The sequence below is a fragment of the Stigmatopora nigra genome, chromosome 17, assembly GCF_051989575.1.
Source record: "Stigmatopora nigra isolate UIUO_SnigA chromosome 17, RoL_Snig_1.1, whole genome shotgun sequence".
NCBI lineage: Eukaryota > Metazoa > Chordata > Actinopteri > Syngnathiformes > Syngnathidae > Stigmatopora > Stigmatopora nigra.
Window position 1 is genome coordinate 1,694,708 of NC_135524.1, and position 14,068 is coordinate 1,708,775.

A 14,068-nucleotide genomic window follows, 5' to 3' on the forward strand; every position below is an offset into this window, starting at 1 on the left:
TCAGAAATACTGGAAGGTTGAACATCATATTTGCACATAAATGAAGAAAAATAATCTTTCAGCTCACCCTAAAGACGTGTTGAATGTCTGATGAACTCCGTAGATCTTGTCATGAGTGTCAAAAGTTGTTTTTACGAGCTCCGACACCCTCGTGAGGAGAAAATGTGCCAATCCATGGAAGCCGAGGCATCTCTCCTGGAAGGGACAAGGAACAACAAGATGTAGTAGTGGTACTAGTACTCACAGAAATAGTTTCTGGAGGAAGTGTAGACAAGATTTTGAACCCACCACGGCAGTCCTCTACTTTGTTGGTCTACATCCAAGTCTCTGTTGGTCTCAGGAAAACCGGGACATGTCAAGAAGCCTGTTGACATTACGTGGCTTAGAATCAGATTTATTGTCTGAGAATGTTAGAACTGCACAAGGACTTTTGACTGTAGTTTGAGGCAAAGTGAATACAGAACATCAGTACATTTTGTAGTTTGGATCTGTTGGGTGGGTTACCATTTCTCTTTCTTCCACTTGGATCAAAATGTTTCACTGTACATTATATATAAATATATACATATTATGACAAAGTGAATCAGATGAGTCTTTCCTCGGGTGGAACTTTAAGCATTCTGTCCACTTCCAAGCGAGCTCCGGCAAACTCTTGTGCGCTTGGGCTGTAAACACCCTCGGATTGGCGCTTCTTTCTCGTGCTCAGGACCAACAAGGCCAAGCCGCCGATTAAAGCTAACGTACAGAAGGACAACGAGGTGACCGTCATGACCAGCCAAGGCGTTTCTTGGATCCTGGCTTGTTTCTGCAACGGCAAACAGGACAAAAATTGACCCATAGTGTCGACTCCAATGCCTTTAAAATGGTAAATAATGGTGACAATCGAAGGACAACAGATTGCTAGATCAAATTTATGTCAAGACCGAAGTGCAGTGGATCTAGCAGTGAGCCTTGTGGTACACGAAGACTGTTATTTTGTGTTTTGTATCAATGAAAATGAACTGGTTTAGTAAATACTCACATTAGTTTCACAGGCTTGACCACTGTACCCTGGTGGACATTCGCAGACAAACCTATTGAAACGATCCAAACAGGTACCGCCATGTTGGCAAGGATTGGAGCCGCATTCGTCAATCTCCATTTCGCACCTGCCACACAAAACAGGACATATTTGAAAGAAGATTTTTTTTATAGTATTTACAAAAAAATAACTAACCTTCTGCCTTTAAAACCTGGAACACAGGTACAGTTAGCTCCCCAAAGACCATCATTGCAGCTTCCATCATTTGCACAAAGGATGTCTTGACCGCATTGGAGTGGAGGATAGTCCCACCTGTTAGCAAACAAAGCTAAGTTAGCTTTAAGACTTGTTATTAGTCCTAGAAACCCTACTTTGCATTGACTGTGGAGTACTCACTGGCATAGCGGACCACTGTAACCTTTAGGGCATATACAGGTGTAAGTGTTACTCCCATCCCGACAGGTGGCGCCGTGTTGGCAAGCATGATGCTCACACTCGTCCACGTCGACATCGCATCGCTCTCCACCGTACCCGGGATGGCAGAGGCATTCAAAACCGTCCAGGTAGTCTTTACAGTCCCCGTGAAAACAAGGTTGAGAGACACAATCGTCAATTTCCATCTCGCACAGGTGTCCTTCCCAACCCAAGTTGCACTTGCAGTGGAATTGGTTAAAAAGATCTACGCAGGTCGCCCCATTCAGGCAAGGATCGGGTTGGCAAACGGGGGTGCCGCTGCAGCCTAGATGCACTTCTTGGTCTCCCAGTAAACTGAATCGGGACGGCTGGGGAGTGTCGTGATCTCGGACGAACGGGAGGTAGACTCCTCCCATCCGGACTGCCCGTAAACACCCGGTGAAGGTCTCGGCTAGGGTCAGCGAAGAACTGGGATCGTTGAGAAAGTCCAAAGTCCCGGCGTTCCCAGCCAGGTTCCCGGAGTCGATGATGCCGTCCACGGTGATTACCCAAGGAGAATCTTGGCGATCTGAATCCGCCATGGATACGTTGACTCGATGCCATCGCCCGTCGCTCACTTTGCGCTCTCCCGTGAAGGTCAGTATCTGGGTTGTAGTGGCCAAGTGGATCTCGAGCCAGACCGAGGAGTCCAGCAGACCCACGATCAGAAGGTGGGAATCCCCGGAAGCCCTCAAGATGACGGCATTCTCAGAACGAGTCCGGAGCTCCATGTATATTGAAGATACAGGTCCGGCCAGGGAACCTTCGGCGCCGAATTGGACTGGGTTGTTGTCAAATGTTGCGTTATATAGACCTAGGGGTAAAGGGTTATTGGTATTGCTATGGTCGAAAATGCCCGTTTTTGACGGAATTTACATATAAAGTACTGTTCTGCTAACAAAAACGTTATGGAACAGATTAATTTTGACTGTATTTTGAACCCAGTAAGAGCCACAATGGCACCCCAAAAAATTCTAAACATACTCACATTCATATCCATTGACAAGATCAACGCAATGGCCGCCGTTAAAACAGGGATGACTGACACACCAGACTCGAGTTTCGCAAGTAATGCCGGTGTAGTCCATTGGACAATCGCAGGTGAAATCGTTGAAGGTGAATGTACATTGTCCACCATTTTGACAAGGGCTCACCTATTAAGAAAGAAAACAAAAATGGTGTCTGGTCTTCCTGGGCAATGGACATGAAATGCGTCTTTCCTACCTTGCAAGTATCGTCACTGACACAACCTGATTGGACCTTCTCAGCTTGACTGGATAAATAGACGTCCTCTCCATGCGGGTTGTTCCAGGCGTCCAGTTCTAGGTGTACTGAATCTAAACGAAAGTCCTGGAGACAGCCTTTGTAGTGACCCCCCCAAGGACTAGAGTCCCAGTCCTCTGGTAGTCCTCCCAAGTAAGCTCGATCCCCATTGGTGATGCTTACTTCAGGAACGCTTCCGATTCTGTAACCAAGACCGGCGTGCTGGAATATAACACGTCTCGGCTGAATTTCCAGTGAGACAAATTGCTTTTCTCCGGTGGTCAGAAATATGGGAGCCGTCAAGGGGGCGCCGTTGCTCTGAGAGCTGATTAAAAGACGTCCCATTTTGAGGTAAATGGAGAAGTAAGCTTCTCCGGTGGGTGTTCGCAGTTGAAAGATTAATCCGTCTGTCTTTCTTGACCTTAAAAAGAAGGACACTTGAAAGTTCTGGCTGTGACTCTGGTGGACTTCGAATGAGCTGAAACTTAAGCTGTCTTCGTGGCTGAATGTCCAGGACTGGTATTCTGTCGGGGGAATAATTCCAGTTAGAAAACTGTATCAATAAGTAGACTTTAGAATATTACGGATATAACTTAAAATGGATTAAATGGCCATCAGATTTGACACCAATCAAAAATATTTGTGAAATTATGCCTTGTTCAGACTGGCACCTGAGGTGAACCAGATTGAAACCAGATTATTTTTTTGTAGTCTGAACACACACACAATACAGATTTTTGAAAAAAAGCCATGTGGACAATATGCGTTTTAGTTTCAAAGATGGGTCGGTGGCCCAGTCTGAACAGGATGAAATTGGATTGGAATCAGGATTGGATCAGATTGTGAAACGGTGCTCACCTTCATTGCATTGAGCCCCGTGGAAAGGACGCCGGCAGTCGCAACGGTAGTCGGTCCAAAGGTCCACGCAGCGTCCACGCCCATAACAAGGGTCCGGTTCACACCAATCCGTCTTCGTACATCCAATCCGATGTTCTTGGTCTCCTAGAAAGGATTGCGGGAGGACAGGATGACCGTCTATCTTGATGTCCTCCATGCATCCAACAAAGTTAGCCTGGCTTAAAGAATTCTGGAAGAGTTCTTCTGGTGCTCCGCCAATGTAGACATTAGAAAGAGTTTTCCAGGTCTTGAACGGGGATTCAACTTGGCAACCCTCCGTGTCGCAGCCTTGTCCTTTCACTTTCAAACGGGCGCCTGCCTCGTCTTCCAGGATACTCGCGTCTCTCCAAAATCCATCGTTGACAGCAATGGAGAAATTCACGCTGAGTTCAGACGGGTACGAAAATGCTTTGGCGCAAAGGAAACCGTCCACAATCTCGATGAGGACGTAGCGCTCCACGTCTCCTCGGTAAACGAGTACCGTATTCGTTAAGGTGGTCCGGAAGCGGAACTCTATGGCAAGAGTTTCGGGATGGTCGTCTTGGGTCTCTGTTTGGATCTGGTCTTGGGTAACGTTAACCGGGAAGAATTCAGGGGTGGAGAAGGAAAAGGTGGTCTGGATGGAGCACTGTTGGTCGTAGAAACCGGGAGCGCATAGGCAATCGTGGCCGTGTCGGAGTTCCTCCAACCAAGGACGGCAAGTGGCTCCGTTTTGGCACTGGTGGTGGACGCAGCCGTAAAGTTTGGAGTCGCAGTCGTGGCCCCCCCAGGGGAGTTGACCCACGTCGGCGTCGGGGCAATGGCAGATGTAAGATGCGGCGGCGTCTTCGCAGCGGCCGTCGTTCTGGCAGGGATGGCTTTCGCATTCGTCGATGTTTATTTCGCAGAGGAGACCTGAAATGGGGCGCAAAAAACAATTAAACGAAAATGTTTTCCTTTTTTTTAATGGTAGAATCATTTCAAGTGATTAAAAATGTGACCTTCAAATCCAGCAGTGCAAATGCAAATGTAGCCGTTGCTTTGATCCTCACAAGTAGCTCCATTTCGGCAAGGTTCAGAAACACACTCGTCGATGTCGATGGTACAATTTTCTCCTGTGGTCAAAACAATAAATGTAGGCCGCCATTTTGACAAAGAGTGGAACTTTTTTTGCTATTTCTTTGGTCATCTTTTACCTGCGAATCCTGACTGACAGTGGCAAATATATCCGGCGGCGTCCGCATATCGTAACTCCCAGTCTAGCGGCCAGTGGTTGTGATTGGAACGTTCAAAACATTCCCCGTCGTTGTGGCAGGGATGTTCGGCACATTCGTCGATGTCCATCTCGCAGTTTGGGCCTTCATAACCTGCGTAAAAAAAAAATAAAATACAAAATTACTCAGGACTCAGCACTGAAGAAAACAAAAAAATACATCATAATACTTCTAAAATTCTATCACAATGGTTCATGTTACCTGGCCAGCAGAGACAGGTGTACTCTTTCACCCCCTCCAAGCATGTGGCGCCATGTTGACAAGGATGAGACACACACTCGGCGACATCCACCTCGCAGTGGTCTCCTTCAAATCCAGTGTCGGTGCAGTCACATTCATAGCTGGAGAAAAGAAAACCAAAATAATTAAGAGTTGAAGATAATAGAAGCCAAGATGATTTCTGACCTGTTGACCTCGTCGCGGCAGACGGCGCCGTTCAGACACGGCTCGCTGGCGCACTCGTCGATGTCTGTTTCGCAATTGGAGCCGTCAAAGCCGGGTGGGCATTCGCAGGAGTAAACGCCAACGCCGTCCTGGCAGGTGGCGCCGTTGTGGCAAGGATCCGATTGGCACTCGTCAACTTCACTTTCGCAGTTGATTCCTATTGTGCAAAAGAAAACACTTTTGAAAACTATTATCCACAACCATGATCCCAGACAGTGAGGATCTGTCGGGGATCGAACCCTGAGGCCTTTGTCCTAACCACTTCATATTGTAAACTCACCTTCAAACCCTACCAGGCACTCGCACTTGTAATGGTCCTTCTCGTTAATACAGGTGGCGCTGTTCCGGCACGGTCTAGAAGCGCATTCGTTGATGTCGATATCGCAGTTGTGGCCCTGAAAACCCGGCACGCAGAAGCAATGGAACTCCGCCACGCCGTCCACGCACAGGGCGCCATTTTGACAAGGTTCCGACAGGCAATCGTTGACGTCTTCCCGGCAGGTCTCGCCCTCGTACCCGGGGGCGCAGTGGCACTCGAAGCCTTGCGGACGCAAGACGCAAACCCCGCCATTCCGGCATGGTCGGTCGACGCAATCGGTGACCCGTCGGTGGCATCCGGGACCGCCAAAACCGGGAGGGCACCTGCAGAAGTAGCCGTTGAACTGATCCACGCAGAGCGACCGTGGGCCGCGGCAAGGGTTGCTCAGGCACTCGTTCAATTCCTCCGTGCAGTCGTCGCCCGTCAGGCCGTCCGGGCAGATGCAGCGATATTCGGCCAGGCCCGGCGTGCTGAGGCAGTCGTGGCACGGCGCAAAAGAACAAGCGTCATAGAGTTGCTCGCAGTTCTTGCCCATGTATCGGAGGCCTTCGCTGTCGCAGATGCAGGCGTAGTCATCGCTGGTGTCCACGCAGGTGGCGCCGTTTTGGCAGGGTTCGGATAAGCATTTCGCTGGGATGGCTGTGCAGAGGATTCCTGAAAATTTAAGGTATGAATGTTGATACTTGGTCGATATTTGGAGTCCCTAAAAAGTCGGCTTATATTATCTCCTAAAAAGAGCGCTAATGGTTGAGCTAATGATGAGCCAACAACATTATATTAACAAACATTAGCTTAAATGCTACATCATGGAAATGACCATCATCAAATACAAGGATAATGCCCCCCAAAAAGCTAACTAAAATGCAATAAAATGTGAATAATGGAACTCTATCCATGCAATGAATTTTTGACTCTTATATACGGTCTATTTGAAGTATTTGTATGTCGGCCATTGCACTCGTAATAACTCCAACACTGTACATTCCCCAAAAATGATGTTTTTAGACTTTGCCGCACCATTTTTTATTACTGTCCTTCAAGTAAAGACGTTTTGACGTCCTCCTCGCCCTCTGTAGACAACCCCATGTGCTAATTAATCCTGGCCTAACGGGGCAATCCACTTGCTACGCTAATCTTCTCACCACCACATGGCTAGCAAGTAACACCTTCAAGCTTTCCAATCAAAGTCGCCGACTCAAAATTCAGCCCCCCCCCCTTCCGACTCCCATCACAAAAACGCCACAAAAAAACTCAAAAATACGCACAATAAATAAATAGCACATCACATACGACTCCGATATATTGTAAATACACAGTTGGTGTACATAATATACAGTAGCCTTATTACATTTTCTGAAGGTATTACAATCAGTTGGTAGATGAAAATGTTAAGTTTTGTATGAATATCATTTGAAGGAGGGTGTCTATGTAGATATACACATACGTGTAAATATATATAGTGTGTATTGCTTCATTTTTTTAGTTTTCACTGCACAGATGCATATTAAAATAAGCTCGTATACATAGTTTTGAAATGATAAAAATATCGGAAGAGGATGATGTATAAAACGGGGGTGCTAGAGGTACCATTGAGAAGCACGCTAAAATATTTACGTGCTAGATTGTCAAATGGAACGTCAACCACAGTACTGAGATAAATGAATTATTGCTAAAGCAAATAAAAAATAATAATAATGTCATTCATACAATCTTATCATTTTGGCAATACATACATATTCCCGGAATATATCATTTGTAGTTCAATTTGGTTTTAAATAAGAAGAAAATTGCCTCTACTCACCCCACTTGAACATCATGGTTGTCAAAAAGAGAGTCTTTAAATTCAAATACGCTTTCCCAAACTCCATTTTACATGATGTGAGAGGAACGCTATCGCGATCTTAGATCATCCTGTCATTAAATGGAGAAAGAGAGAGAGAAGTTCCTGGTCTGTGTATGTGAGAAACCGGGCCAGGTTTAAGGACTTTCTGCCAGGAGGGACGGCCCAGGTCTTAAGATCCAATGGCCACGTGCTCTGTGGTGTAATTAGACATGACAGGATGATTGGAAAACACAAGCTGTGGAAATCATTGGCGCTAATGCTCGCTAGTTCACTCTACAATTTCCTTTTTAGAAGAAAAAAACAAACAAAAAACAACTCGACCAATGGCTGCCCTTATGAATCATCGCAATTCCCCTTATTAAGCCATAATAAAAAACATATTTGCTTTAAAATTCAAGATTCTGATAGCTTGACTTTCTGGGTACATTGCTTGCTGACACGCTATATTTATACTGTGAAAAGGCAGATATTAGCATATGTTGTTGTTTTTTATAGATTTATTGACTTCTCTCTGCTTTTGTAATGACATTAATTTAATTTTTACGAGCAAATCCATCCCTTTTTTAGCCTGGTTAAATGAACAATGCGTCAGGCCACGCCTCCCAGACTGTAAAATGTCCAATCGGTTGCTCATAAAAAGGAAAAAAGTAGAATCCGCATAGCAACTGGGATTTGTATAGCTAGCCATTCGACACAAATGACACCATATTTATATGCGTAACACACATTGGATCTAAAATAGAGTGTGCAGTGATTTATTTTAAACTCAGAGAGACTCGAGTCTTTCGCCGTCGTGGCGTGGCTCGGAGGAGTGCGTCGGCGAGTGGGCGGGACTAAAAATTCCGTCCCAAAAACCTGTCTTGGCGGGACGCGTGGAAAAAGAAAATCCTCCATGGAGCCGTGCTCCGTCCGTCCGTCATACCTTGCGTACGTGGGATTAGAGTCACGTTAGCGATAGCTTGGCCGTTAGCCATTTTCCTTCCATAGCACCAAGTGGATGCTGTGGTCGGGCATGCTGGTGGCAAACACCAGTCCGGAATCGTTGTGGCCGTCCAAGCCGTTAAGCCAAGAGGTCACGCCGGCCAGGAAACTGGAACCGCGTTTGGACTTTCTGTACGGCGGCAAGGGCCAGCGGCCCGAAATGGATTCTGTCCTCAGATCCATCACGTAGAGGAAATGGTTGTCAAAAAGGAGGGCAAAGACTTCTCCGTAGCTCAGTAAGGACAAGTTGGCTGGATCCTGCGCTTTTATCACCCTGATAAAAAACAAAAAATATGGCTTCAGTTTTTTTTTCAACTAGGTCTACAATGTCTTCTGTGTCTGTGCTTGCTACCGTCTTGCTACTACAACCAATGGAAAATGGTGGCCATACCTGAGAATGTCAAAACTAGCAAAGTCCCACTGATACACGCCGATGTCCGAGCTGCAAACGATGTGGCGTCCGTCAAACTGCAAACGAGGCTGAAGGCTGATGCTGCGGTTCTCCGACACCGACAACGTTTTTAAGCACTTGCAGTTAATTTCCTTCCCAATAGGCCACACCTAAAAGAAACAGTGGAAAGTATTTATGCAACACTAAAGACTTTATAGATCCATTTTCCAAAGGCAAACTGGATCATCCCATTTACCTTAATTTCATACTTATCAGCACTTAGGAGGATGTAATCACCGGGGCTGTGCACCACAGATTCCACTTCGCTTTTTTGAAGTATCACCTGTATAAAAATTCATTGGACAGAATTTGTGGGGTTCGGTTCAAGATTGCAGTGTACAGATAGTAGGGGGACAAACCTTGGTGACCCACTCGGTATGTCCGGTCAAAGTGTTGAGACAGGCCCCGGCCGCCAAAGCCCAGACCTTCACAGAGAAGTCAGCAGAACCGCTCACCAGAACGTCCATCTCGTCGTTGTAGTCCACACTGAAAACTGAGCACGTACAAAACTCTTAAAATGTCCATGAACGTAGTTTGCAATTTTGGAAATTGAGAAAAAGCATAGCTGATACATATCTAGTAAACTAGAAGACTAGTCATATGGTCCTCGAGGGCCTTCCTGGTCCCCAAAATGGAGACCAAGAAGGCCAAAATGGAGCCCCCTTGCACATTTAAACCAACCTGCTCCAGTGTGTCCACGAAACTGCTGAATTTTGTTCCCCGTGCTCCACTCCCAGCATGCAATGGTATTGTCAAAGGAACCGGTCACTAGCTTCTGCTCGTCAAACTTGACGGTAGCACAGGTGTGGGTCTGGATTCCATAAATGCACTGCCCGGTACGAACATCCCATAATTTTGCAGAAAGATCATCAGATCCTGGTGAAGAAAAAAAAAATCATACTGTTAGTGGAGTTAAAATGGTCAATTCAATTGAAAGGAATGCCTTTAAATGTCATTATACAAATACAATGACCTTAAAGTGCACACATAAATATGTAGTAATAAAAATATTTGTATACAATACAGGCAAAAATTAAAGCAACGCAAAGTGAAATCATTTAGCTTTTTTTCCTTTACAAAATAAGACTGAAATGGAAAAAAAATGGCTCAATGCTAGAATTTAATTGACAAAAAAAATCCCCCAGAACAAAAAAAACACAATGTAGTGAAGCCACGATATTTGAGGGATTACTGTAATTTCTAATTTGACTTCACAACCTGACATTTCTTTTATTTTGAAATCATTGTTATATTTACCTGCATAATGACAAAATACGGAAACTTAAGCTGTTTTTTCCACAATATTTTCTGTTTTTCTCATCTGACCCCCTATAAAAAAATTATTGTCCACCCTTGATCTAACCTAATTATTTGACCATTCATAAATATGTTACAATTTCTGACATGGATGCTAAACTAATGCTCACTGATGGATCTTTTAGCATGTTACAAACACATTAGCATAGCATACCAGTGCAGAGAAGACCATCCTTATAATACAGCGCATAAACACGAGCACTGTGACCAATAAGTGAGGATGTCTCAAAGGCCTTCTGATCCTTCAGTTGCACCATACGCAGTTTTGCCTTAATGTAGACCCCCTTCCAATGGGCCGCATCCGGGATGGACTCGTCAATTTTCCAGCCCAGTTCCCGACAAACATTCTGCCATACTTCTGTGCAAGAATTGATCACCTGAAGACAGAAGAAAAACATGGTTAGACTATTTGAACCAGCTCAAATGATGGAAAATATCATGTTTCTATCTTTTTACTTTGTTCCATTGCTTGCAGACAAGGCAGCAAGTGAGTAAGGTCTGCGGATCTAACCAACGTAGCAAATAGAACGCCAGCTCCAGAGGAAGAAGTCGTAGAAAGTCACGTTTGAGTAGGGTCTCCAAGCCATTGGACAAATGACGAAGCTGGGCAGCGCCACCCAGTGATATGATGTGGTCCAAAGACTGGTTGCGCTGCTGGTCATTCAGGGTGAGGAAAGTGGTCGAGACGGACTCCAGCCACTTCTGAAAATCTGCCTTCTCCATGAGTTGTCATTAGCGCAACCTGCAATACACAAGAAAGAAAAAATAAACAAAATGGCACCTGAGAACCATTCAATTTCACTCTTTTTTTAAGGTTAAACATAAACCACCTAATGTACATGTCAAAACATATGTGCAGACTTCATATACGTGACAATGCTGATAATTTGTAATTAAAGTACTATTAGCACCCCTTTACAATTTGAGCTAATTTCCCGTAATAGACGTAAACAACCTATTTAATACATTTTCACAATACTTATAGGACTAGGTCAGGGAACTTCTATAACAGCGAATTCTTCATTTAAAGCGTCAATCATTTCACCATTAATTATAAATAACACCCCCTAAAAAGAGTGAAATAACTAGTTTATGACATGATTGTAGCGACTTAGTAAATGCATTGAAAATCACTTAACGTGACCAACAAGTACGGTTCTACAAAACAGAACAGAATAGCGTTATACAATGAAAATGGTAATGCAAAAAAAGTACTAACTGGACAGTGGAATTTTTTATCGCCACATTTCTGCCATAGTTATTTTACTGTATACAAATCTTCTGCAGGAATGTATCCTGCTAGCAGTCAAGTTGAAATGCTTGCTCAACTAAGCTAGCTTCGTTGCTATCGTTAGCTTGTCCACCATGATAAAGGGAAGCATACTCTTCTGTCAGAAAACGTTACATAATGCATTAAGTAGTCCGGTGTGGCGTCGCGTAGATTTTCCAGGTTCTATCGGAGAGAAATAATCTTTGCGAATCCAGAATTCTTCTGTTTAAGGACGCTAAAGTGTGTCAACTGGCTACTGTTGCAGATGTTTCCATTGGAATTGCAATTTTCTTCTACCCATCGGCAGATTCGACACACGGGCCGCTGCGTCCACAGAAAATAAAATAATTATTTTGAAAATAATCACACATTTGCACGCAATTGTTGCCCCTGTATTTTCTTATTGCCTTGAAAATAGGGAGAAATAATCACACTGTTATTAATTGTTGTCCTAAATCCAACTTTGACTGTAACGAGGAACATCTCCTGTTTGCCAAGCTTTGTGCATCTAGACATCAATAATCGAATACCGATTCAGACTTTACCATGTCACTCTTGCTATTTGGATCAAGGAATCAATAATCAAACACTGATAAACATCCAATCCCAAACTATTTGTAATCCCCAACATGCAGCCAATAATAACTTAAACAATACATGTGATGTAGCCTTTTTAATTTTTTTAATTGCCAAAAATATGAACTCCACCTATAAAAATAAAAAAAACCCTGCACAAATACTATATAAACCCCATTCATGTTTATACTGGTTGCACTGAATTGGGTGAACACATCGGCTGCCATTTTGGATGTGGCAGCACTACAGAGGCAGTCCCAAATTCCACGAGGGGTGCTTGAACTCCATCTTGTGTCGCAAGGCCCACTTGGCGTAAATGGCCTTCTCGGTGATGAAGCGATGGCCGCCGCGCCGCTTTTGCTCGTGAAGTTTGTACATCAGGCACTCGTCCGCCGCCCCCTCATAGTAGTGGTAGAGAGCTGCGCTGCGATTGGTTTGTCTGAAAATGAGGTGGGTGGGACACAAGATTGACTTTTACAACTGATAAGGATACTAGAGCAATAATTAAATGAGACAATGCTGAGTTTATGAGATCACGCCCAGTCCATTTGGAAGGGCAAAGTTCACCAAAAGTCAATTTCTTTGAAACAAACCTGCAGTGGTCAGCGTTGATCATCCCGTAAACGCAAACACTGTCACACATCTCCACTGCCAGCGTCATGGCAAAGAATCCCGTGCTCAGGTATGCTCCAGACTTCATTCTGAAGGAGAAAAGGAGTCCCTTAACATCATAACTCTAAATGGAAACTAAACTTACACCAGTACAAGTTACATTTGTCTCAAAATAAAACTCCCAAATTCCAAAATGTATGGCAAGCGTACCAATTCTTTCCAGTTTCGTTCTGAAAAACCTGGTCACAGAGCATGACCCGCTCCCGCGTCATGGCGTATAGCTTGGTTTGCGGGTACTCGCCGGCGATCCTACGCAGCGTGTTGAAGACGGCGCCCTTCCCGTCCGTCCTCATGTTCCTGTCTGGTCCCCAGAACACATACGTTGTGTTGGCCGCCTCCCCGAAGTAACGCCGCGGGTTCTTGAGCAGTCTCGGCACGCTGGTGTGCGAGACCACGCGGACGCTAGTGCGTCCGCCAACGTCCGCTTCGTAGCCCACCGTGGGGGCGTCGTTCATGCGGATGACACATGGGATCTGGTCGATGTCGGCACCTAGACCCGACCCATGCATCTGGCCAGAACTGGAGATTAGCGCACAATGGTTGTAGTGTAAATCCATGAACTGCTGAAAAAAATGGGAAAGTTTTGGATTGAATATGGGAAAAAATATTTTAGATTACGCATTCTACTTTAAAGTGCATCTGGTGAAAAAAAATTGAAATTCAGTGCATAGATGAAATGAGCCGCAGGTGGCTCTAGAGCCACAGCTTTCAGAGTCCATTGTAAAAGCTTGAAAACGGTCACCTGTTCCACGGTGTCTGGCTGGATCCGGACGTAGCCCAAAAGTCCAGACCTGCGCCGGGGAGGCGCGGGTGCACGGGGAAACCTAATCCCATGTCCGAACCACAACAAGAGGTACAGGCTTAGGAGGCTGATCAGGCAAAGCCATCGCGCAGTCTGTGCAGATCCACGCAACAAGTCAATGCGTCGATTAAAATCTCCCAAATGAAATGACCGGATGACCAATAATGCAAAGACACTCGGTCTTACCGTAGATTTCATGTCCGCGCTTTGGATGTGCCGATGGTCAAGCGGGACTCCATCGCATGACAGTGTCATTCAACGACTTTATTAAGGAAGAATTTTCGGTCCAATTAAGCTCTTCCGATTCAAAACAAAGCTTGAAAACATAGTGAACCGAAATGTTCATATTTTTGCAGTTTCAGTAAATAGCAACAAAAAGGTGATTGTGCGCTACCAGTGTCACGTTTTGGGTCTTTTATTTTTAATAGTGACACCCAAATATAAATGTCAGCGCCTCTGATTTTACTTTGAAAAATGCCCGACTTCTGTATGTGCGCAATTCCGTT

At 44.9% G+C, this 14,068-nt stretch overlaps 3 protein-coding genes across 3 annotated transcripts; all 3 read right to left on the bottom strand.

Moving 5' to 3' along the window:
* Positions 1–378: 378 nt before the first annotated feature.
* On the bottom strand, positions 379–7,588 carry crb2a (crumbs cell polarity complex component 2a). The gene is made up of 13 exons (XM_077737141.1): positions 7,452–7,588; positions 5,612–6,304; positions 5,293–5,488; positions 5,089–5,228; positions 4,810–4,980; positions 4,615–4,728; positions 3,596–4,528; positions 2,699–3,261; positions 2,463–2,628; positions 1,418–2,288; positions 1,217–1,333; positions 1,022–1,148; positions 379–805 (listed from the first exon to the last, which is right to left on the bottom strand). The coding sequence occupies exons 1-13, from the start codon at positions 7,516–7,518 to the stop codon at positions 584–586; spliced, it is 4,380 nt and encodes a 1,459-aa protein (XP_077593267.1). The 5' UTR covers positions 7,519–7,588; the 3' UTR covers positions 379–583.
* Positions 6,933–11,969, bottom strand: fbxw2 (F-box and WD repeat domain containing 2). Its single transcript, XM_077737139.1, has 8 exons — positions 11,462–11,969; positions 10,699–10,984; positions 10,400–10,619; positions 9,607–9,804; positions 9,285–9,418; positions 9,122–9,208; positions 8,866–9,035; positions 6,933–8,748 (listed from the first exon to the last, which is right to left on the bottom strand). Exons 2-8 carry the CDS (start codon positions 10,963–10,965, stop codon positions 8,460–8,462), a joined length of 1,365 nt encoding a protein of 454 aa, XP_077593265.1. The 5' UTR covers positions 10,966–10,984; positions 11,462–11,969; the 3' UTR covers positions 6,933–8,459.
* Positions 11,970–12,175: 206 nt separating this feature from the next.
* st6galnac4 (ST6 (alpha-N-acetyl-neuraminyl-2,3-beta-galactosyl-1,3)-N-acetylgalactosaminide alpha-2,6-sialyltransferase 4) lies at positions 12,176–13,964 on the bottom strand. Its single transcript, XM_077737549.1, is given in 5 exon segments — positions 12,176–12,527; positions 12,682–12,789; positions 12,911–13,323; positions 13,503–13,655; positions 13,749–13,964. Coding segments are annotated over 5 exon segments (939 nt in total). The 5' UTR covers positions 13,818–13,964; the 3' UTR covers positions 12,176–12,331.
* Between the last annotated feature and the right edge of the window lie 104 nt (positions 13,965–14,068).

What these genes read in the sequence shown, in the direction of transcription:
- crb2a (XM_077737141.1), bottom strand. Translation starts at nt 7,518, where the DNA reads ATGGAGTTTGGGAAAGCGTATTTGAATTTAAAGACTCTCTTTTTGACA. An exon ending in TGCCGCGACGAGGTCAACAG is followed by an intron (nt 5,229 to 5,292) that starts GTCAGAAATCAT and finishes TCTTTTCTCCAG; the next exon opens with CTATGAATGTGACTGCACCG. An exon ending in TCTTGTCAATGGATATGAAT is followed by an intron (nt 2,289 to 2,462) that starts GTGAGTATGTTT and finishes CTTTACCCCTAG; the next exon opens with GTCTATATAACGCAACATTT.
- fbxw2 (XM_077737139.1), bottom strand. Translation starts at nt 10,965, where the DNA reads ATGGAGAAGGCAGATTTTCAGAAGTGGCTGGAGTCCGTCTCGACCACT. An exon ending in TCTGCAAGCAATGGAACAAA is followed by an intron (nt 10,620 to 10,698) that starts GTAAAAAGATAG and finishes TTCTGTCTTCAG; the next exon opens with GTGATCAATTCTTGCACAGA. An exon ending in CTGATAAGTATGAAATTAAG is followed by an intron (nt 9,036 to 9,121) that starts GTAAATGGGATG and finishes TGTTTCTTTTAG; the next exon opens with GTGTGGCCTATTGGGAAGGA.